Raw genomic sequence first — 22,040 nt, 5'->3', positions numbered from 1 at the left:
GGCCTATCACCCTCACCTCCTTCCACCTATCGTATTCCCAGCGCCCCTCCCACAAATTCCCTACCCCCTACCCTTTATCTCAGCCCGCTTGGCACACCAGCCTCATTCCTGAAGAAGGGCTTATGCCCGAAACGTCGATTCTCCTGCTCCTTGGATGCTGCCTGGCCTGCTGTGTTTTTCCAGCACCGCATTTTTCAACTCTGGTCTCCAGCATCTGCAGTCCTCACTTTCTCCTGCCACTGGAGGAGGCCAAGATGGATCATCCACTTGGCACTTCTAGCTGAAGATTGCTGCAAATGCTTCAGCTTTACCTTTTGCACTGATGTGCTAGGGTCTTCCATTGTTGAGGATGGGATATTTGTGGAGGCTCCTCCTCCAATGAGTTGTTTAATCATCCTCCACCATTCATGACTGAATGTAGTAGGACGGCGGAGATTAGATCTCATCCGTTGGTTGTGAGATTGGTTAGGTCTGACTGTGACTTGCTGCTTATACTGTTTGGTATGCAAGAAGTCCTGTTTGGTAGTTTCACCTTTTTTTCATGTATTCCTGATGCTGCTCATGGCATGCTCTCCTCCACTCTGCATTGAACATACTACAAACACTAAAAAAATGAGTTCAATTATCACACCATGAAGTTACCATGAAGATCTTGTTTATTCAACCTCACACCTCGCATGAGGCAGGTTAAATGCACCACCAGTCATCTCTCTCTAATGAGACAGCAGCCCTATGGGAGTCTGGTCTTCTTACCATACTTCAATTGTAGAAATGTTAATTGCAGATCAGTAACTATCCTTTGAGTGACACCATAGCAGATGCACATACCACCTGGATAATTGCCTCTCTGACTTCATTGAGCCATATGTACTGCCCCTCAAGCTCTGTAACTAATTGTCTCTCTGGTGCCAGGGTCTTGCGTTGCTATGGCAATGTCCTCTGACCTCTGACCCAGAATGGCTGAGTTTAAGTTCTCACAGCTGTGTCATAACACACAATTGAACAGTCTTTTCTTTAAAAAAAGAAGTCTCTTTGAGAAAGATGCCTTCTCACCTTACAGCAAATTACTTGTGTCTTTTTAATATTGGCATTTAAGACATGTTAGCGCACACTCTCCATGGTGGGTGACACTTAATCACAGACCTGTTGGCCCAAAGGTAAGGACCATACCGTCATGTGACAAGATCCTTTTAAATTCCACCAGCTATTGTGGCATTGTTGTGGTAGATTATTTTATGAAATAATCTCAGGCGCCTCAAGGTACAGGTCAGTGATAGTTTATAGAGCAAACATTGGACAAGTACACCTCAGAAAGGATTGATCAGATATTTATACATTGGGCAGTACATTACTCAAATTTTGAAATGGTCTGTTTTAAGCAAGACCTTTGTTTATCACACATTCCAAAAGTGGCAGAGTTCCTGTTACTCCCTATCTTCTCAACTGCCACACTATCTCCTCTGTGAAGCCCATACTTTGTTCCCATCTCTGACGATTGCTTCCCATTGCTTTGTCTTTCTCTGTGTAGTACAGAGTCATCCTCCCATTCCATTTCCAGATAAGACTTCTGGGTCAGTTCTAGCTTTATGCCACCCTACATCCTGAATGGGTCTGTTTGAGATTAGTTTTTCTTAACCTGACTACTTTCTTTTCAATAAGAGTAAATGAATAATGAATCTTAAATGATTGAAAAGATTGTTACTTATGAAGTTAAACAAAAGCTTTCTACCTCATTCTAACCCCAAATTGAGATGAAAATGCAATCAACATATGCTAACTCATATCATACCAAGATTTTCTGTACCAGTGGGATGGATGCTGCCTGAACTGCTGTGCTCTTCCAGCACCACTAATCCAGAATTTGGTTTCCAGCATCTGCAGTCATTGTTTTTACCTCACATCCCCAGCATCAACCTCAAATAACAAATGGCAGTACCACTGGATCACAGCACCTGGGAGAAGCTATAGTTATGAGCAATGCATATTAAATGTAAGTTCAGAGACATACTTGGTCTGGGAATTGTTTTCATCATAATCTGGAATAGGTTGATTGCCATAATCTCTGTACATTGCTATCACTGATCAGGATCCTGCAAAGGAAAAGAGTCAGCATTAATATTATCCATTTCCTGGTTGACAGGAATTATGGGAATGGTACAGGTGTATGGATACATGAAGGAATTGAGAAAAGCAACAGAAGGTTTGGTACGGCAAGATGAGAGAGTTAAGATCAAAAGCAAATTAGTTTCTATATCAGATTCAGACTAATCATGGGTGATAGTTGGTAAATGTGATATTGCAGTAAATGTTGCCAAGTTTTGGACGATAGGTAAATGCATTGGCTAATAAATTTTATATTGTACTTACTAAAGAACTATTTCTAAAGAGTCATAGAGTCATTAGGTCACAGGAGGAAGCCACAGGGACAATCAGGTACATGTTGGTTCTCTGTAATAGGTGAGATCTATTTGAAAAGGCTGTTCTTTTCTTTAAAAAAAACTTCTCTCAAGAAAGAAATGCCCAACTTAGCTTATACCAAATTACCTGTACCTTTTTAATATCAGTGCTTAAGACATGTTAGTGCCCATTCTCCATGGCAAGTCTCACTTGAACACAGACCTGTTGGCCCAAAGGTAAGGACACAACCATCTCAGATGAGACCCTTGTTCATCAAACATTCTGAAAATGGCAGGGTGCCTGTTACTCCCTATCTTTCCAAGTGCTACCCTATCTTCTCTCTGAAGCGTGTACTTTGTTCCCATCCCTGACTAATCCCCATTGCTTTGTCTTTCTCTATGGGGTACAGAGTCATCCTCCCATTCCATTTCCAGATTAGACGTTCAGGTCAATTCTGGCTCTATGCCATTCTGCATCCTGAGTAAGTCTGAGTCGGAGTGAGATTCCACTAGCTGCCACGGTGCTACTGTAGTAGATTATTTTACGAACTTACCTCAGGAACCTTAAGGTACAGGTGAATGATAGATTATTGAGCCAATGTTGGGTGGGTTCTCCCCAGAATCGATTCTGAAGTAGCACTCTACCTTGCAATGGGTGGAGATCTATTTCCCCACTCCATCCTGTAGCTGTGCAAGTTTCTTTCCTTCGTGTGGGGTTCTTGTGGCACAGTGGTAGTGTCAGGTATTCTAGATTCAAGTTCCCAGAGGTGTGTGCTAGCATCATTAAACAAATTGGTTAGAAAATAACTATTTCCTTCAAGTGGCCATCCAATTGGGACCCAGGGCAACATAAAAATAGATACTTTTGAAGTTACTGTTAGCAATTTTGGTGTTGACTTTATAGCTCTGGGCTTATGAGGATGTGTAACAAATATTGTCCTGGCCAGTGATGTTCAGATCCTGCGAAGAAACTTGCCACTGACCCCCTACCCTAAATGCATCTATCACCCACACCCACCAACACAAACCCTATCATTGATCCCTTAGCTCCTTCCAGGAAGAGGACTGTTTTTACCATTCTTTTGAGGAACAGTATGTGGGCGGGCACTGGTGCTGTCAGTAGTAAGTTGGTGTTACAGAGCTCTGTTTGTTCCTACTGTCTGAGGGACCGATAAAGTAACCTGTGGAGATGTATGCACAACAGCAAAATGAACATTAATCTGCTTTTGGATTAAATTGCTCCTTGAACTGGGATCGCCAGTAGATGGAATCTTAATTAGACTCTGACCTCAAACAGCTTCTTGGTGAGAAAGTTTGTTTTGGTTACCAGTCGGAACGAACCACACCCTGCACGCTATCTTGCACTTTGAACTCATTCTTTGCAAGCTGGCCTACCAAGGTTATTATGTCCCCTGACGTTAATTACCTTCAGAGGAGTGGAGAAGGGTTTCGAAGAAAATGACTCCTCCTTCAGGGGAAGACTTGGCTCCGTGGGTAGAATTCCAAGAGTTGCGTTAGGTGTTTTGGATTCAGATCCTGTCAGATAAAAGATAATCCTTATGGAACCAGGAACACAACATGAAGCCACCTGGCAGAAAGGTGGATTCTCCTCTCTCTGGAAAAACAAGAAAACAATGCCTAGAAATTCTAAGGATTCCTAGCTGAGGACTTCCATAATGACATTCCCAGTTGACAAGGCTTGTGCCCTCTTACCTCTAGGTTTAGTTCCAGGATTCTTACCCAGTAACACAAAATAAATGGCAATATATTTTAAAGTAAAGGATCACAATGCCTCCCAGCATGAGGTAATGAAAAGGAAACCTCATGTTTAAAGTGATGAACAGAAAAGGTGTCACTTTGGATGTCTGTCCTGGGATCATTGGTCCGAGGTATTTGAACAAATGTTCAACATAGGATGTGCAAAAAAGTATCCAGAAATAATATATACTAATGTGAGCTCAGAAGTAGGAGACAATCCTACTTCTGCAGTTGTTTGATCTTCAGCTGGAGGAAGACCAGGCCAAGCGTTTTCTAACATTTTGGTCACTGAGCAGACAGGAGATACTACAAGCTACAGAGATCAACACTAAGCCAACCGTCCATATATTCTTCAGGGATAAACGTCCACTTTGACATGTGTCACAGGTCATATGTTTTTCTGGTCCTTGTACCTTATGGAACAAGAGCTCCTTGGATGCTGCCTGACCTGCTGCGCTTTTCCAGCAACACATTTTCAGCTCTGATCTCCAGCATCTGCAGCCCTCACTTTCTCCCTTATGGACCATGAGCCTGCATTTATTGTCCGTGGAGAGAATACCACTCCCCTCCAAGCTACTCATCATCCTGACCTGGAAATATACTGGAGATCCTTCACTGTCGCTGAGTCAAAATCCTGGAACTCCCACTCCAACAGCACACAGACAGCAGCATTTAAAGATGAAAACTCATCACCATCTTCTCAAGGGGCAACTAGAAATGGGCAGCAAATGCTGGCCCAGCCAGCAACTCCTGCATCCCACAAGAAATTCTCTAGTTGCCCCTGAAAAGGTGATGGTAAGAACTCCATGTTCAATAGGTAGAACATAGCAGTCCCTGTTCAATAGATAGACCCACATTGTCTTCGGGAGGGAGATAGGGTTATGGTTAATTCCACGATATTAACCCAGTGTCACTGAAAGAATGACAATATATTTACAAGCCCGGTTGGTGTGTAGCTTGGAGGGAAACTTGCAGGTGGTGGTGTTCCCATGTATTTGCTGCCCTTATCTTTCCAGATGGAGGTGGTTATGAGTTTGGAAGGTGCTATCTAAGGAGCCTCGGTGAATTTCCATAATGTATCTTGTAGATTGTATATACTGCTGCTACTGAGTGTTGGTGGTGGAGGAAATTAATATTTGTGGATGTGGTGCCAAGTAAGTGGGTTGCTTTGTCCTGGATGGTAAGAAGTTTCTTCGTAGACTTAATAAACTATCATAAACTCCGTTATGAGTTCCCGGCCAACTATTTGGTTAAACTCTGACTCCTGAATCTAAAATGTACAGAACCCAGAAAAGTGAGAGCCAATTACTGCAAATGCTGGAATCTGTACTGAAAACAGTAAGTGTTGGAAATCAGTGGGGGGGTCAGGCAGCTCTATGGAGAGAGAGCAAGCTAACATTTTAAATCTAGATGACTCTTCATCACAGCTGACATGAAGTGCGGAGAGGGCAGCATAAATGCAATAGTGGGGGCTGGAGTGAGTATTAGATCCAGACTAATATTTCAAAGCAGAACTGACTGCACTATTGGTGGTAAAAGACATTTTCGGTGGGTTCCTGGCACCTTAGAGAGTATCAGAATTGTGTGATTTATTGCACAGACTTTGGGCAAGCCAATATTTTTAATTATAAAAGAAAATACTGGCTAATCTATTAACAATTGTTTTGTATTTCAAGGGAAGGATGATTTTTAAATTATATTGTTAGGACCTGAAATACTTCACAGGAAATAGGGATGGAAGAAGAATTCATGGTCCTTAAAAGAAAAGGGATAATAATTTGAAAAAAAAGGAAACCTTTGAAAAAGAGTTTGTAAAGGGCAAGACAATCGATATAACTAGATCTTAAGGTCAACAAATGGTGACCTCACCAGGAATGCTCGCGTCCCCCGAATATTTTATTTTTAAAAGAGAGTTCTTTGAGAACTAATGCAATCATAATGAGCCAGAAGGCTCTGTGCCATAATGTTCTATGATGTTATCACTGAGTGAATTTGGAGACAAACAGCAATCTACCCCTGTGCATATTTAGCAACATACACACTCTTAAACCAATGCCTCTATTCTCCAAGAGCAAGTTAAATATTTAATCACTGGAATCACTACAGAAAAATAAAACCAAGTAAGCTTTTATTGTGATGCATACAACAATTCTGCATTGATTAATAATATTCTGTGGTTTGTATCTCATTGTATAATTGATAGGGCCCCATTGTACAGCCATTGTGTACTGTTCAGTTCTACTCTTTCTACCACATCAAGATATTAAAAAAGGAGTCTCTTGCCCATTCAGGCAAAAGAAAGGAGGAAATTGCCTTTATAAAGCACCAATCGTGACCTTAGGATGTCCTAAAACATTTTAGAGCCAATTACGTATTTTTGTTGTTGTTGTAATGTAGGAAATGAGACAACCTATTTATTTCAAACTAAAACAGGAATTGCTGGAGAAACTCGGCAGGCCTGGCAGGATCTGTGGAGAGAAAGCAGAGTTGACATTTCAGATCCAGTGACCCTTCCTCAGAACTAGTAGTAGCTAAGAAGAGATGGTATATAAGCTGAAGACAGTGGGTAAGAGGGGCTGGTTAGGAGTGATGTAAAGGGGTTAGAGGATAAGTGGAGATGGAGACAGTTAGACAAAAAAAGGGATGCATTATGATAAGGAGAAAAGCTGTTAATAAGTACAATAATTAGATGAAAATGGGTTGACTGTAGTAACAGCAGCCCACTTGATGACAAAGGTAAACTTGATGACAAAGCTTGGGGTGTGGGGTGGGTAATGGAAATGGAAGAAGATGTTCCAGACTCTAAAATTATTGAACTCAATGTTGAGTCCTGAACTGAAGGCTGCAGGATTCCAAGCAGAAAATGAGATGCTGTTATTCCAGAGCTTTGCTAGAGCAATGCAGGAAGCCCAAGACAGAAATATTGACCAGGGAGCACTGTGATGTGTTAAAGTGGCAGTCAGGGTCTCTTTTGCACAAAGAGCATAAATGGTCTGTGAAGGGGTCACCCAGTTTGTGTTTTGTCACCCCAGTGCAGAGGAGGCCACATTGTGAGCAGCAAATACAGTAGACTAGATTGTGTGCAGTGCAAGTAAACTGCTGCTTCACCTGGACAGTGTGGTTAGGACCTTGGATACTGAGGATGGAGGAACAAACGGGGAGGTGTTAAACCTTCTGCGATTGCAGGGGAAGGTGCCATGAGGATGTAGGGAGATGTTGAGAGTGGAGGAGAAGTGGACCAGAGTGTCCAGAGGGAACAGTACCTGTGCAACACTGAAAAGAGAGGGGTGGGGAATATTTATCTGGTGATGACATCTCACTGAAGCTGGCAGAAAAGGTGGTTAGTGATCCTTTAGCTGTGGATGCTGCGGAGGTGGGGAGGTGGAATGGGAGGGCCAAGGTGACCCTATCAGTGTGATATGAGGGCAGAAAAGGAGTGAGAGCAGAAAGAGAAGAGTTGGGACATGGCTGAGAACCCTGTCGGCCACAGAGGCAGGGAATCCTCAGTTGCGGAGAAAAAGTAGATATTTCTGAACCCCCACCCCCTGCAGATTGTAGTATCATTAGAATAGATCTGATGGACTCAGAGAAACTGGGAGAGTGGAATGGACTTTTTACAGAGAGCAAAGTGTGAGATGCATATCTAATCAATTTATTTAACTATGGAAATGTTGGTACATTAAGCGGACTTCCATTTCTCCATTTCAATGATGTTGTGATTGGTGTGAACTTAGGGACAGTATTGACCAGCCTAAATTCTCTCCACAAAAACAACGAAAGGACTTGCTTTTAAGACAACAAATCTTATTACCTCAGGGTGACCCAACATTCTTTGCAGTCAATAAAGAAGATATTTGTTGGCAAATTTCTCAAGTGTGTTACAGAAAGAGAACTGTAATCTTGGAACATTCTAATTTCCATCACTGTCATAGAATTCTTACATTGTGGAAACAGGCCATTCAGCCCATTTGTCCACGCTGCTCCTCCAAAGAGCCTGTAAACTTGCATTTCCCATGGCTAATCCATCGAGCCTGCACATTCCTGGACACTATGGGCAATTTAACATGGCCAATCCACCCAATCTGCAAACCTTTGACCTGTGGGAGGAAACCGGATAACCCAGAGGAAACCCACGCAGACACAGGAAGAATGTGCAAACTCTGCATGATCACCCAAGGGCGAAATTGAACCCAGTTCCCTGGTGCTGTGAGGCAGCAGTGCTAACACTGTGCGTTGACCTTCCCAAGGTCAGTTAGGGATAGTGAAGAAATCCTGGACTAAACCAGTGACACCCACATCCTACAAATGATTAGAAACAATGGGAGGTCCAATTATTGTGTCCAATGGCATAAAGAGAGAGGCTGAATTTATTCATCTGTTTGGGGCTAGTTAGCTACAAAAGGTCACTCTCCTCCTGCCACCATAAAAGGGTAGGTGAGAAAAATCACCTTGTGCTAAAATCAGAAAGAAGAGTGTTTAATCCCAGCACTGACAGCTTAGTTATTCTTCATTTTTCTTTCATTGTCCTCATGAAGTGCACACACACACGCACACACCCCACTCAGGAAGTGCACCTGTCTGAAACGTCGATTCTCCTACTCCTCGGATGCTGCCTGACCTGCTGTGCATTTCCAGCACCACTCTAATCTTGACTCTAATCTCCAGCATCTGCAGTCCTCACTTTCACCTTTGTCCTGTGTACAAAAGCTGTGCAGCACAAGGACAGCTTTCTGCGCACATTTCCAGGGCAGGATTGAACTGTGATATGGATGAAAGACGTCATTGCACAGATAAATTATTTTCCATGGTATTACGGGAAAATATAACACCATTAATAAGAGCCTCCTTCCCAGAATTCACCTGGCGCACTGACCCATCATGTTTCCCATATCTACAAGTCATGCTCCCACCCTACTCCTGCTGCCTTCGGCAATGCTGTATGGATGTTCTTGAAACCTACAATGCCACACCAGGCCTTGCCATCCAGCCAGAAACTGCAGGTGAAAACGGTCAACTGCGACTTTAACTTCTGTCAATCATTTTCCAACACAGACTTTCTCCAAAAGCTTTTAACTGCAGAAAGTAGTTTGATTCAGAAGAAAGTTCCTAATGAACTGATACCTGCATCTTTATACATGCTGTAACTGATCAGCAAAGGATCCATACGGAACATGAGAGAGATTTTTTCGTGAAATATTTGTTTGAGGATTTGGAATGCACTGCTTAATAACTTGGTGTAAAAGTATTCAACATTAGCCTTCAAAAGAGAATGGTATAAATACTTGAAAAATAAAAAAAATGAAAGAATAGAGGGAGAGAGTGGGAGACTGGGATTAGCTGGATTGATCTGCAATAGAGCCAGCATAGATCAATGGACCAAAAGGCTTCCTTCTGTGCTTTACTATCCTATGATTCTTAAAAGGGATGCCATGAATTTACGAGGAGAAAGTGAGGGCTGCAGATGCTGGAGATCAGAGCTGAAAATGTGTTGCTGGAAAAGTGCAGCAGGTCAGGCAGCATCCAAGGAACAGGAGAATCGACGTTTCGGGCATAAGCCCTTCTTCAGGATTGAAGAAGGCCCGAAACGTCGATTCTCCTGTTCCTTGGATGCTGCCTGACCTGCTGCGCTTTTCCAGCAACACATTTTCAGCTCATGCCATGAATTTAACCAACATTTTACATTATGTGAGGAGTTAGGTAGTTCAATCAGAAGCCAAGGTATTAAATTTGAATAAAGGAAATTATAAAAGCAAATTGGTTGAGGTGGATTAAGAAGTACAGAGGTACATAGGCACTGGGTTATTACATAGTTTAAGCAACTATATTTTCTTTCAAAGTGCAAAACCTCCTAAAAATTATTCAAACCTGGCTAACTAAGTGAGTTAAGGATAGTACAAGGTTAAAATAAAAGACTAAGAACATTGTAAGAAATAGTAATAAATGTGGATTGGGACGATTTTAGAATATGGCAAAGAAGGACCAAGACAATGATAAAGAAAGAGAGAGTAACAGTGTGAATGAACATTAAATGGCATGGTGACTCAGTGGTTAGCACTGCTGCCTCACAGGGCCAGGGACCCTAGGTTTGATTCCTGCCTCGGGCTTCAGTCTGTGTGGAGTTTGCACATTCTCCCTGTGTCTGCGTGGGTTTCCTCAGGTGCTCTGGTTTCTTCTCACAGACCAAAGATGTGCAGATAAGGTGAATTGGCCATGGCTAAATTTTCCATAGTGTTCAGGGATGTGTAGGTTAGGTGCATTAGTAAAGGGCAAATCTATAGTAATAGGGTTGGGGAATGGGTCTGGGTCGGTTACTCTTCGGAGGGTCGGTGTGGACCTGTTGGGCTGAGTGGCCTGTTTCCACACTGTAGGAAATCTATGATCTACAGGGGTGGGGAACCGATGGACTTAAGGCCACATGCGGCCTTCTTGGCCATCGTGTGTGGCCTTTTGAATGAATCCATATTTTGCAGAACAAATCTTTTATTTTTTATTAATATGTTTTTTCGTCCTTTATTATTTTTATTTTAATCTTAAAATGAATGTATTTAAAATACCAGAATGTAAAAGAAAATTCAACGAAATAATCCTCACAGACTGACCGCCACAACTAAAAAAATGTGAAGTTTGAAGAATATATAATTGAAGTTTCTTTGATGTGGCCTTATTAGATTACAACTAGTGGGCGGCACGGTGGCCCAGTGGTTAGCACTGCTGCCTCACAGCACCAGAGACCCGGGTTCAATTCCTGAAGAAGGGCTAATGCCCGAAACGTCGATTCTCCTGTTCCCTAGATGCTGCCTGACCTGCTGCGCTTTTCCAGCAACACATTTCCACATCTGTAATCTAATCTAATCTAACTAACATAATGCGGCCTTCCAACATGAAAATGGAACACAGGTGTTTCTACAGTTAAGTGAAAAGGAAAAATTTGGCCAAAACAAAAATGGGATCACCACAAATAAAGCCATGAGAATGTACAATGTGGAACAAAAGCAAAATGACAGAGGCTAAATGGTAACATTGTATCTGTGTTCACTGAGGAAGGTGCAATGCAACTTCCAGAAACAGAATACCAAGGAACAAGGGAGAATGAGAAAGTGAAGGAAAAAGTCTATGTTGCAGAAATTAATGGGATTAAAGGTTTATAAATCCCCAGAACCTGATATTCTACATCACCAGTTTTGAAAGAGATATCTTTGGACATAGTGAATAAATTGGTCATCATCTTCCAAAATCCTATACTTTTCAGAATGGTTCCTGCAGATTAAAAGGTAGCCAGTGTCGTCTCACTCTTTTAAGAAGAGGAGAAAAAAATGGGAAACTCTGGACACCTGACATCTTGGGGGTTCCTTGGGGAGTCTAAAATCAGGGACACAATTTCACAGTAAGGAGGAGGCCACTTAGGAGCAGGATGAGGAGTTTCTTTTTCATAAAGAGTTATGAGGCTTTGAAATTCTCTACCCCAGAGGGCAATCAGTTGTGCTTGTAAGGATGTACAGTTTGGGCGGATTGGCCGTGTTACAGGAATAGGATAAGGGGGGGTCGGTCTAGGTGGGATGCACTTCGGAGGGTTGGTGTGGACTCGATGGGCTGAATGGTCTGCTTCCACGCTGTAGGGATTGCATGATTCCGTGAGTAACCGATTTCTAAGTACCAATGATATAATGATATTGTGAGAATAAGACATGGAAGTGGATAATCAGCCTTGATTACATTGAATAGTGAAGCAGATTCAATGGGCTGAATGGCCTACTCCTGCTCTTATGTTCCTAACAATTATCCCTAAAAATCAATGAATAGCATACCACATTTTCCTGCCTACTCTGAAAGGTGATTCATTGCCAGATCATTTATTTGGTCTGTACCACTAATTAGATTTATTTAGAATGCAGACAATTACAGAGATGATGCCCAAATCTTTGGAAACTAATAAAATTAGAAAGAGTCTGTAAGGAGTTAAATAATATAGAGTCTGAAAAGATCAAAAATGAATGAATGAAAACAAGTTTCATTAATGTTCCGTAGTGAAAGCAGTGTGACATATGGTTGTCTACCTGAGTGTTGAATTTCATATGCATCCTGAACTATCTTTGAACATCTAATTAGGTCCTGATGTATTGACTGGAGACTATTATTTTCCAGAAATTAATGATGATTTTAGCATCACTCGGAATGAGATGCCAGAGGTTGTAGTGGAGGCTAGAACTAGAGGGCTTGGGTTTAGGGTGAGAGGGAAAGATACAAAAGAGACCCAAGGGGCAACTTTTTCATGCAGAGGGTGGTACGTGTATGGAATGAGCTGCCAGAGGAAGTGGTGGAGGCTGGTACAATTGCAATATTTAAAAGGCATCTGGATGGGTATATGAATAGGAATGGTTTAGAGGGATATGGGCCGGGTCCTGGCAGGTGGGATTAAATTAGGTTGGCATGGGATATCTGAGCTGAAAATGTGTTGCTGGAAAAGCGCAGCAGGTCAGGCAGCATCCAAGGAACAGGATGGTTGGTCCGGGTGTCCCAGAGGTGTTCTCTGAAACGTTCTGCAAGTAGGCGGCCTGTCTCCCCAATATAGAGGAGGCCACATCGGGTGCAGCGGATGCAATAGATGATGTGTGTGGAGGTGCAGGTGAATTTGTGGCAGATATGAAAGTGTCCCTTGGGGCCTTGGAGGGAAGTAAGGGGTGAGGTGTGGGCGCAAGTTTTGCACTTCTTGCGGTTGCAGGGGAAGGTGCCGAGAGTGGAGGTTGGGTTGGTGGGGAGTGTGGACCTGACGAGGGAGTCACGGAGGGAGTGGTCTTTTCGGAATATCTGGTTATTGGACGAGTTCAACCGAAGGGTCTGTTCCATGCTGTACATCTCTATGACTCAATGACTCTATATCCCCTGCTGCGTCAGGTTTATAAATAGTAGCCCTGAAATTATACACGATTTCTAGCATTTTCACACTGGCTCTCTGCCTTCTTCCAATGGCACAAGAGAGAAATCCCAAATGAAATTTCAAGTTCAATTAATTTACTTACACTGCCTTAACTGCGTGCATCCAATTCTGACCACTTGCACATCCTCCATTTCAATTTCTCTACCGAGGGCTGCTGAGCCATCAGATGCCTTGTCACTGAGTTTTGGGGTTCTCTCCCCTAAACCATCTGACTCTCTCTTCTCTAAGTTGTTCCTTGAAACTAGACAATAGGCTCCAGGCCTAGTAATCCTTCATGTGGTTCTGTGTCAAATCAGTTCAATCCCCCTGTGAAGTGCCATACTACTACTTTGAGGATGCAGTTTATTGTTGGGACTGGTGGAACTGTATGGACTAAGAAGGTGAGCCATTGGAAGCATGGATGGATCAACAATTTCACATATTGGCCAAAACAGAATCATAGAATTCCCTGCAGTGTGGAAGCAGACCATTCAGCCCATCGGGTTCACACTGACCCTCCGAAAAGCATCCCACCCATACCCACTCCCTTACCCTAACTCTGCTTTTCCCATGGCTGATCTACTTAGCCTGCACATCCTGGGCTCTATGAGAAATTTAGCATGGCCAATCCACTTAACCTGCACAACTTTGGAATCCAGAGGCCCAGGCAGAAACCCACACAGACACGGAGAGAATGTGCAAACTCCACACAGACAGTCGCCTGAGAATGGAACTGAACCTGAGTCCCTGGCGCTGTGAGGCAGCAGTGCTAACCACTGAGCCACCGTGCCATCCAACATGGAGACAAAAGAGACAAAGATTCTCAGTGGACTGTGAATATTGGAAGAATAGGGGTGAGGGGAATGATATCTGGTGGGCAGACAAATGGGCGGGCAAGTGGGATGAGCGATGAACAGGACATTTGCCTATTGTCAACTTAAACCTTAAACCCAGCCACTCTTCTAGCACCAGGATCACTTAAGCAATGCTGGTGTACTTGATCCATCCTTTGTTCCATCTTGGAGCCATGTAGATCAAGCAAAGGCTCCAGTCTGAGATTTCTTTAAGGAGTTAGATTTCTAAAGCCAAATTTTAAATCCAACCTAAAGTCAGTCAAGATAAATAAATTGTAGTTGACAGAAGTAGAAAGTAGTGCCTTCATCAGAGCTATTTATAAAGCAATGTCATATGCAATATGCACTGCTGAGCTCTGTATGTTTAGACACAAGCTCTTTATACTGAGGCAACCTGCCCAGTTTCCATAACTCCATGAGGTTAATGATTAATTTTAATTTAGCGAAGCTAACGTTCAGCCGCCTCAGGTTAAATATCAATCTAGTTGTCAAGCAACTCCCAACTAGGGCTTTTGTGTTTACAATGGATTATCTGAAGCTCGGAAGACACTCTGTATTGAAATAAACTCCCTACTGAGTAAGCTATTGAGTCCAGTAATGTTGAGAAAGTGTTGTAGGGGCAGCTAAAACTGTCTATACTATATACAAGCATGAACAAGTCCGCAAAAGGTACCAACAAAAATATTACAAAGTTGACCTTTCAAGAGGCCTGTGTACAAGTCTAAAGACCTAATACTAAACTGATCTGAATAAACTGTCAACGCTGGGCCTATACAAACCTGAATTACGTGCTCTAAAGAACAATTTCCTCTTTTCCCAGGATTCCATGGGCAATCTATGACTATTCAATGCACACCAGAGCTGCAACAGCTTTTATTGTAAATTTATTCTGATCAACCTGGTTTATTACACATCTCTACAGCAGGTAGGGTTTGAAAACTGACCTTCTGACCCAGATGAAGAGACACTACCACTGCAACACCAGGGCAGTCTATAGCTCCTGTTGCATGCTTTTCCAGGTGTAAACAAGACTGTGCCTCCCTCAATGTGATTAGATTTATATTGCTCTGATAACACAGGGCACACCTAGTACATAATGTTCAGTCTGATAAGAAGACTCATTTCTGCCACTATTACCACATGACAGGACTTGCTCAAGGCATACAATATTTTTCTGCTTACCCAATCAAGGGATTTAATGTTTTTTTATCCGTTCGTGGAATAAATATTCCACTGGCTAAGTCAGCATTCATTGCCCATCCCTAATTACCCTGGAGAAGGTGATGGTCAGCTGTCTTCTTGAACCACTGGAGTCCGTGTGGAGTAGCTAGACCCATTGTGTTGTTAGGGAGGGAGTTTCAAATATTTTGGCTTAGAGATAGGGAATGAACGATGACACATTTTCAACTCAGAATGGTGAGTGGCTTGGAGGAGAACCTGCAGCTGGTGGTCTCAAGTATCTGCTGACCTAGGCAATAGTGATTACGGGTTTGGGAGGTGCTGTCTAATGACTCGGCTTACAATCTCCAGTGTTTTCTGTCCCGAACCATTGATAGGGCCTAGGGGCATCTCATTCCTGATGAAAGGCTTTTGCCCGAAACATCGATTTTCCTGCTCCTCGGATGCTGCCTGACCTGCTGTGCTTTTCCAGAACCACTCTAATCTAGACTCTGGAGGCATCCCCTGTTTGGGGCTTGCATTGATGGGGATAGTGAGGAAATGAGTCACAGAGAAAGGTGCTATAAATGCAAGTTCTTCCTGTCTTTTTTCTGATTACACCAATGTGCACATGCACCAAGTGCATAAAACTTTAGCTCCGAAGAAGCCTTACTCAAATCGAAATGTTAACTCGGTTTCTCTCTTCACACATGCTGCCAGACCTGCTGGGTTTCTGTTTTCATTTCAGGTTTCCAGCATTTGGAGTTCTTTGCTTTTGTTACAGTTTTCTTGCTCACACAATTGTTCCTTCACATGACAATCATGTATTTTAACCAAACAGCTCCTTCAATCCATCTGAGGGGGTATAACTCAGTGGTGGGGCATTTAACTGCCGGATTAAGAGGTTCCTGATACAAATCGTTTTGTAGCGGTGGAATAAATATTGTCAGAACACTATAAAGACCTCCTCTTCCTCTTTGAATAGCTCTGTGAGATCTTTGATATCCATCTGAGAGTGTGGATAGGCGCATGGATTTTACAGCACTCCTTCAGTATCATACCAAATAGTCAATTAGTCAGACCATATATTCAAATCTTAGAAATGGTACATCTCTCCAAGCTCAAAGGCAGTAGCACTACCAACCACAGCTGGTTTCTAATACCCTGTAGTCAAACTATCTGAATCTCCTATCTATCTCATTGGAGCTGAGGTGGAGATGGTCGAGAGCATCAAGTTCCTGGGAGTGATAATCACCAATAACATGTCCTGGACCACCCACATTAATAAGACAGTCAAGAAGGCTCAACAACACCTCTTCTTCTTCAGGAGGCAAGAAAATTCAGAATGTCCATAATGACTCTCACCAACTTTTACAAATGCACCATAGAAAGAATTCTATCTTGATGGATTCTGTCACGGCTTGCTACTTAACCTGCTGTACTTTTTACAGCTCCACTCTTTATCCATTCTGACTCTCCAGCATCTGCAGTTCTCACTATCTCCAAATCACAGCAACTGCTCTGTCCAGGACTATAAGAAACTACAGAGAACACAGCCCAGTCCATCATGCAAGCTAACCTTCCATCCATTGACTCCATCTATAATCCTCGCTGCCTTGGAAGGGCAACTAACATAAACAAAAACCTAATGCACCCCAGTTATAAACTCTTCCAATCTCTTCTTTCAGGCAGAAGATACAGAAGCATAAACACACGTGCCAACAAGTTCAAGAACAGTTTCTTTCCTGCTGTTATTAGACTTATGAATGGGCCTCTCAAGTTTAAATCTAATGTTGAACTTGCTGTTTGTGCACCTTCTTTGCAGCTGTAATTTTGTGTTCCATGCTCTGTTCCATCTCCCTATGGTCTTTGTATGGTATGGTCTGCCATGGATGCAAAACAAAGCCTTTCACTGTACCTAGATGCACGTGACAATAATGCATCAAATTAAAATCAACATGTGAAACACAGATATGTTAGCTCTCAACACATTTGGAATGGGTCCCTGGATGAGATATCCTGAAGAGCTGTCACTCTATGTGCAACCTTTACTCCAGCAAGTATCAAGGCATCAAGAAGAGGAAGAAAAGCCAGCAAGAAAATAATTAATAAATTAAAATTGGCCTTCTGTATGATTTCAGGGGGAGTGGGATAGATGGGGGAACAAGGCTTGATAAACTTATTTAGAGTTGAAGGTAAGATATTCCTCCTGGTTGGGGAACCTAAAACCAGGGGACACACAAAAGAGGATGCCACTTAGGTCCAAGATGAGGAGAAACTATTTTATTCAAAGGGTTGTGAACGTTTGGAATTGTCTGCAACAGGGGGCAGTGCAACGTCAGTCTTTGAAAATGTTTAGGAGATTGAAAGATTTCTGATGACTGGGATTATGCAGTTGGGACACATAAAGGGCACTGATGAATTCCATCAGCCATGGTCACATTGAATTAGAAAAGGGTTACATCCAAAACGTTGACATCTGCACCTCCTCATGCTGCCTGGCTTGCTGTGTTCTTCCAGCCTCCTGCCTGTCTACCATGGTCACATTGAATGGCAGAGAAGGCTCGATGGGCTGAATGGTCTTTCCATGAAATCACAAGATCCAGCCTAGTTTCCTCTTTTCTATTTTTAATATATTCAAAGTAGCTCTCAGTCAGACTCTTGAGTGAGGGAGAGTGAGAGGACTGTTAACATTTTGCTGTTGAAATCTCTAAGCCTGTCAGAAACACTGTAAAATCTGCCTGTAAACAACCAAAGAGTTAACAGAGCTTCAGCCTTTCCGCATGACAGTGCACGTCACTTATCATTTCTGCCAGGTAGGTGACCTATGTACTTAATGCATTACTAGGGTCTAATTATTGGCCAGCTCCAAAACACTTCGATTAGAATTATTTTCTTTCTATGTTCAACTGTAATTGTAGTGCTGCTGTGTTTCAGCACAGGTGGCAACATTTCAAAAACAGAATTGCTGAGGCTTCTGCTTTGTTATTGATACGGAAAAGGCCACAATCATTGAGGCTGTTTCTCTTCTGACAACATCCAGCTTAGTAACACAGCCATGGTGGAGGTATGAACCATCATTCTGGGAATGTGAAGTTTGTGGTTACCAATAATGCAGAGGAGTGGATGACATAAAGAAGGAAACACCTGCATTTATATATTCACAACTTCAAGATGTCACAATATGGTCTGCAGTCAATGAGGTACTTCTGAAATGCAGTCAATGTTGAAACGTACAAAGATAGAAAGAATAGAACTTATATTTATACAGCATCTTATGAGCAAACATATGAAATTGACCATTCAGTCCCCTGAGACTACATCTAAATACTGTGTATAGTATTAGAACATAGAACATTACAGCGCAGTACAGGCCCTTCGGCCCTTGATGTTGCGCCGCCCTATCATACTAATCTGAAGCCCATCCCACCTACACTATAACCCTCTGATTATCATGTATGTCTCTATTAAGTCACCTCTCAACCTTCTTCTCTCTAAAGAGAACAGCCTCAAGGCCCTCAGCCTTTCCTCGTAAGACATTCCTTCCATACCAGGCAACATCCTAGTAAATCTCCTCTGCACCCTTTCCAAAGCTTCCACATCCTTCTAAAAATGCGGTGACCAGAACTGTACTCAATACTCCAAGTGTGGCCGTACCAGAGCTTTGCACAGCTGCAGCATAACCTGCTGGTTCCGGAACTCAATCCCTTTATTAATAAAGGCCAAAACACTGTATGCCTTCTTAACAACCCTGTCAATCTGGGTGTCAACTTTCAGGGATCTGTGTACCTGGACACCGAGATCTCTCTGCTCATCTGCACTCCCAAGAATCTTACCATTAGCCCAGTACTTTGCATTCCGATTACTCTGTCCAAAGTGTATCACCTCACATTTGTCCACATTAAACTCCATTTGCCACCTCACAACCCAGCTTTGCATCCTATCTATGTCTCTCTGCAACCTACTACATCCTTCGTTACTGTCCACAACTCCACTGACCTTAGTGTCATCCGCAAATTTACTAACCCACCCTTCTAAGCCCTCATCCAGGTCATTTATAAAAATGATGAACAGCAGTGGACCCAACACCGACCCTTGCAGTACGCCACTAGTAACTGGACACCAAGATGAACATATTCCATCAACTACAACCCTCTGTTTTCTTTCAGCAAGCCAATTACTGATCCAAACTGCTATGTCTCCCACAATCCCATTCCTCCGCATTTTGTACAATAGCCTACTGTGGGGAACCTTATCGAATGCCTTGCTGAAATCCATATACACATCAACTGGTTTACTCTCATCTACCTGCTTGGTCACTTTGTCAAGAAAGTCAATAAGATTCGTTAGGCACGACCTACCCTTCACAAAACCGTGCTGACTATCCCTAATCAAATTATTCTTTTCTAGATGGTTATAAATCCTAACTCTTATAACCTTTTCCAACATTTTACCAACAACTGAAGTGCAACTCACTGGTCTGTAATTAACAGGGTTGTCTTGAACAAGGGAACCACATTTGCTATCCTCCAGTCCTCAGGCACTATTCCTGTAGATAATGATGATTTGAAGATCAATGCCAAAGGCTCGGCAATCTCTTCCCTTGCTTCCCAGAGGATCCTAGGATAGATCCCATCCGGCCCAGGGGACTTGTCTATTTTCACACTCTGCAGTATTTCTAGTACCTCTTCCTTGTGAACCTCAATCTCTTCTAGTCTAGGTGCAAGTTTCTCTGTATCTTCCTCGCCAACATTTTCACTTTCTATAGTGAACACTGTCGAAAAATATTTATTTTGTGCTTCCCCTATCTGGTCTGACTCCACACACAACTTCCCACTATTATCCTTGATTGGCCCTAATTTAACTCTCGTCATTCTTTTATTCCTGACATACCTCTGGATAGCCTTAGGGTTAACCCTGATCCTATCCGCCAACAACTTCTCATGTCTCCTCCTGGCTCTTCTGAGCTCTCTTTCTAGGTCTCTTTCTAGGTCTTTCCTGACTTCATTGTAACCCTCAAGCGCTCTAACTGAGCTTTCACATTTTGTCCTAACATAAGCCGTCTTCTTCTTCTTGACCAGGGATTCCACTTTCTTCATAAACCATGGCTCAAGTGTTCTACATCTTCCTTCCTGCCTGACAGGTACATATTTATCTGGAACACACAGGAGCTTTTCCTTGAATAAGCTCCACATTTTTAACATGCTCATCCCCTGAAGTTTCCTTCCCCATTCTACGCTTCCTAAATCTTTTGTAATTGCATCATAATTTCCCTTCCCCCAGCTGTAACTCTTACCCGGTGGAGTACACCTATTCCTTTCCATCACTAAAGTAAACCTGACAGAATTGGTCTCTTTACTTAAAGAAAGGTGGAAATACTTTGGAAACAGTTTGTAGAAGGCTTACCAAGCTAATATAAAAGCTAAGTAGTGTAGATGCCAAAAATCTGAATGCAGCTGATTTAGCTTGACGTTCAGAATCAGAAGAAGAGTCATACCATACCTGAAATGTTAACTCTGCTTCCTTCTCCACAGTAGCTGTCAGACCTGCTGGGTTTCTCCAACACTTGCTGTTTTTATTACCAGACTAATACCTTGAAAGGGCAAATGATCTCATGAAGAAAGGTTGGACAGTCTAGGCTTGTACCAGCTGACATTTGGAAGAGTAATAGGTAACTGAATTGAAACATTATGAGCTGCCAGAGGAAGTGGTGGAGGCCAGTACAATTGCAACATTTAAAAGGCATCTGGATGGATAAAGGAATAGGAAGGGTTTGGAGGGATATGGGTCCAGTGCTGGCAGGTGGGACTAGATTGGGTTGGCATATCTGGTCGGCATGGACAAGTTGGAATGAAGAGTCTGTTTCCGTGCTGTACATCTCTATGACTCTATGACTGTATATAAGATCCTGCGGGGACTTGACCGTGTGGATGTGGAAAGGATGTCTCCTCTTGTGGGTCAATCTAGAACTAGGGTTTTCCTTTTCAAAACAAGGCACAACACCATGTTAGAGTCCGACAGATTTGTTTGGAAGCACTAGCTTTCACAGCGCTGCTCCTTCATCAGGCCGCTGTGGAGCAGGACCATTAGACACAGAATTCTGTGTTGTGTGATTTTTAACTTTGTCCACCCCAGTCCAACACCGGCTCCTCCACATCATTGTCCATTTAAGACAGAGGTGAGGAGGATGTATTCCTCACAGAGCATTGTCAATCTTTGGAATTCCCCACCTCTTAAAAAACAGTGGAGCCAGAGTCTTTGAATATTTTTAAGGCAGAGGTAGATAAATTCTTGACAAGAAGGAGGACGAAAGCTTATTGAGGGTAGATGGGATGTAGAGTGATCAGATCATCCATGATCTTATTGATTGGCTGAGCAGGTTCAAGGGGTTTAGTAGCCTTATACCTGTTACTAACAACAAATTCTGGAGATCACAGAGGATCAGGCAGCATCCATGGGGAGACTTTCTGATGAGGTTGGAATGTTAGCTTGCTCTTTCTCCATGGATGCTGCCTGATCTGCTGTGATCTCCAACATTTTTTGCTTTCAGAATAGATTCCAGCATCTGCAATAATTTGCTCCTACGCCTGCTTCTAACTTGAACATTGGTTAGAGGCAAAAGTACTGCAGATGCTGGAATTCAAGGTAGACAAGCAGGAGGCTGAAAGAAGACAGTGAGCCAGGCAGCACCAGGACGTGGAGAAGTCAATGTCTCGGGTGTAACCCTTCTTGAAGAAGGAGTTCTGAAGAAGGGTTACACCCGAAACATTGACTTCTCCATCTGATGCTGCCTGGCTCGCTGTGTTCTTCCAGCCCCACACTTGCCTATCTAACTTGAATATTATCATGCAAGTCTGCATGTTGAGATTGCCCTGCATTTGAAGGGTTAATCTGGTTGTGGCCTCAGCTTCATGTTCCAGTCTACCAACCACCACCATCCCACCCCCCCCCCCCCCCCCC

General features: G+C 42.8%; 2 protein-coding genes across 3 annotated transcripts in view; one reads left to right on the top strand and one right to left on the bottom strand.

The window, feature by feature from the left end:
- The window catches only part of LOC122563072 (epidermal growth factor receptor kinase substrate 8-like), a 76,189-nt gene that overhangs the window by 51,103 nt on the left and 3,046 nt on the right, over positions 1-22,040 (bottom strand). The window contains exons 2-3 of the mRNA XM_043716449.1: positions 3,823-3,932; positions 2,009-2,090 (exon numbers count right to left, since the gene is read on the bottom strand). Of these exons, the coding sequence (XP_043572384.1) occupies positions 2,009-2,070 (62 nt within the window). The 5' untranslated portion in view covers positions 2,071-2,090; positions 3,823-3,932. The remainder of the gene's footprint in view (positions 1-2,008; positions 2,091-3,822; positions 3,933-22,040) is intronic.
- pik3c2b (phosphatidylinositol-4-phosphate 3-kinase, catalytic subunit type 2 beta) overlaps positions 18,126-22,040 on the top strand; it is a 181,856-nt gene continuing 177,941 nt past the window's right edge. Inside the window, exon 1 of one of the 2 annotated variants that reach the window (XM_043716446.1) lies at positions 18,126-18,147. The gene's annotated coding sequence lies outside the window, so the exon portion shown is untranslated. Of the gene's footprint in view, positions 18,148-18,262; positions 18,284-22,040 lie in introns of those variants that run through there. The other variant, XM_043716445.1, reaches the window with a different exon arrangement.

This window comes from Chiloscyllium plagiosum, chromosome 26 (assembly GCF_004010195.1).
Source record: "Chiloscyllium plagiosum isolate BGI_BamShark_2017 chromosome 26, ASM401019v2, whole genome shotgun sequence".
NCBI lineage: Eukaryota > Metazoa > Chordata > Chondrichthyes > Orectolobiformes > Hemiscylliidae > Chiloscyllium > Chiloscyllium plagiosum.
The sequence above is the reverse complement of the archived record's forward strand: the minus strand, read 5'-3'. Positions and strand labels throughout refer to the sequence as shown.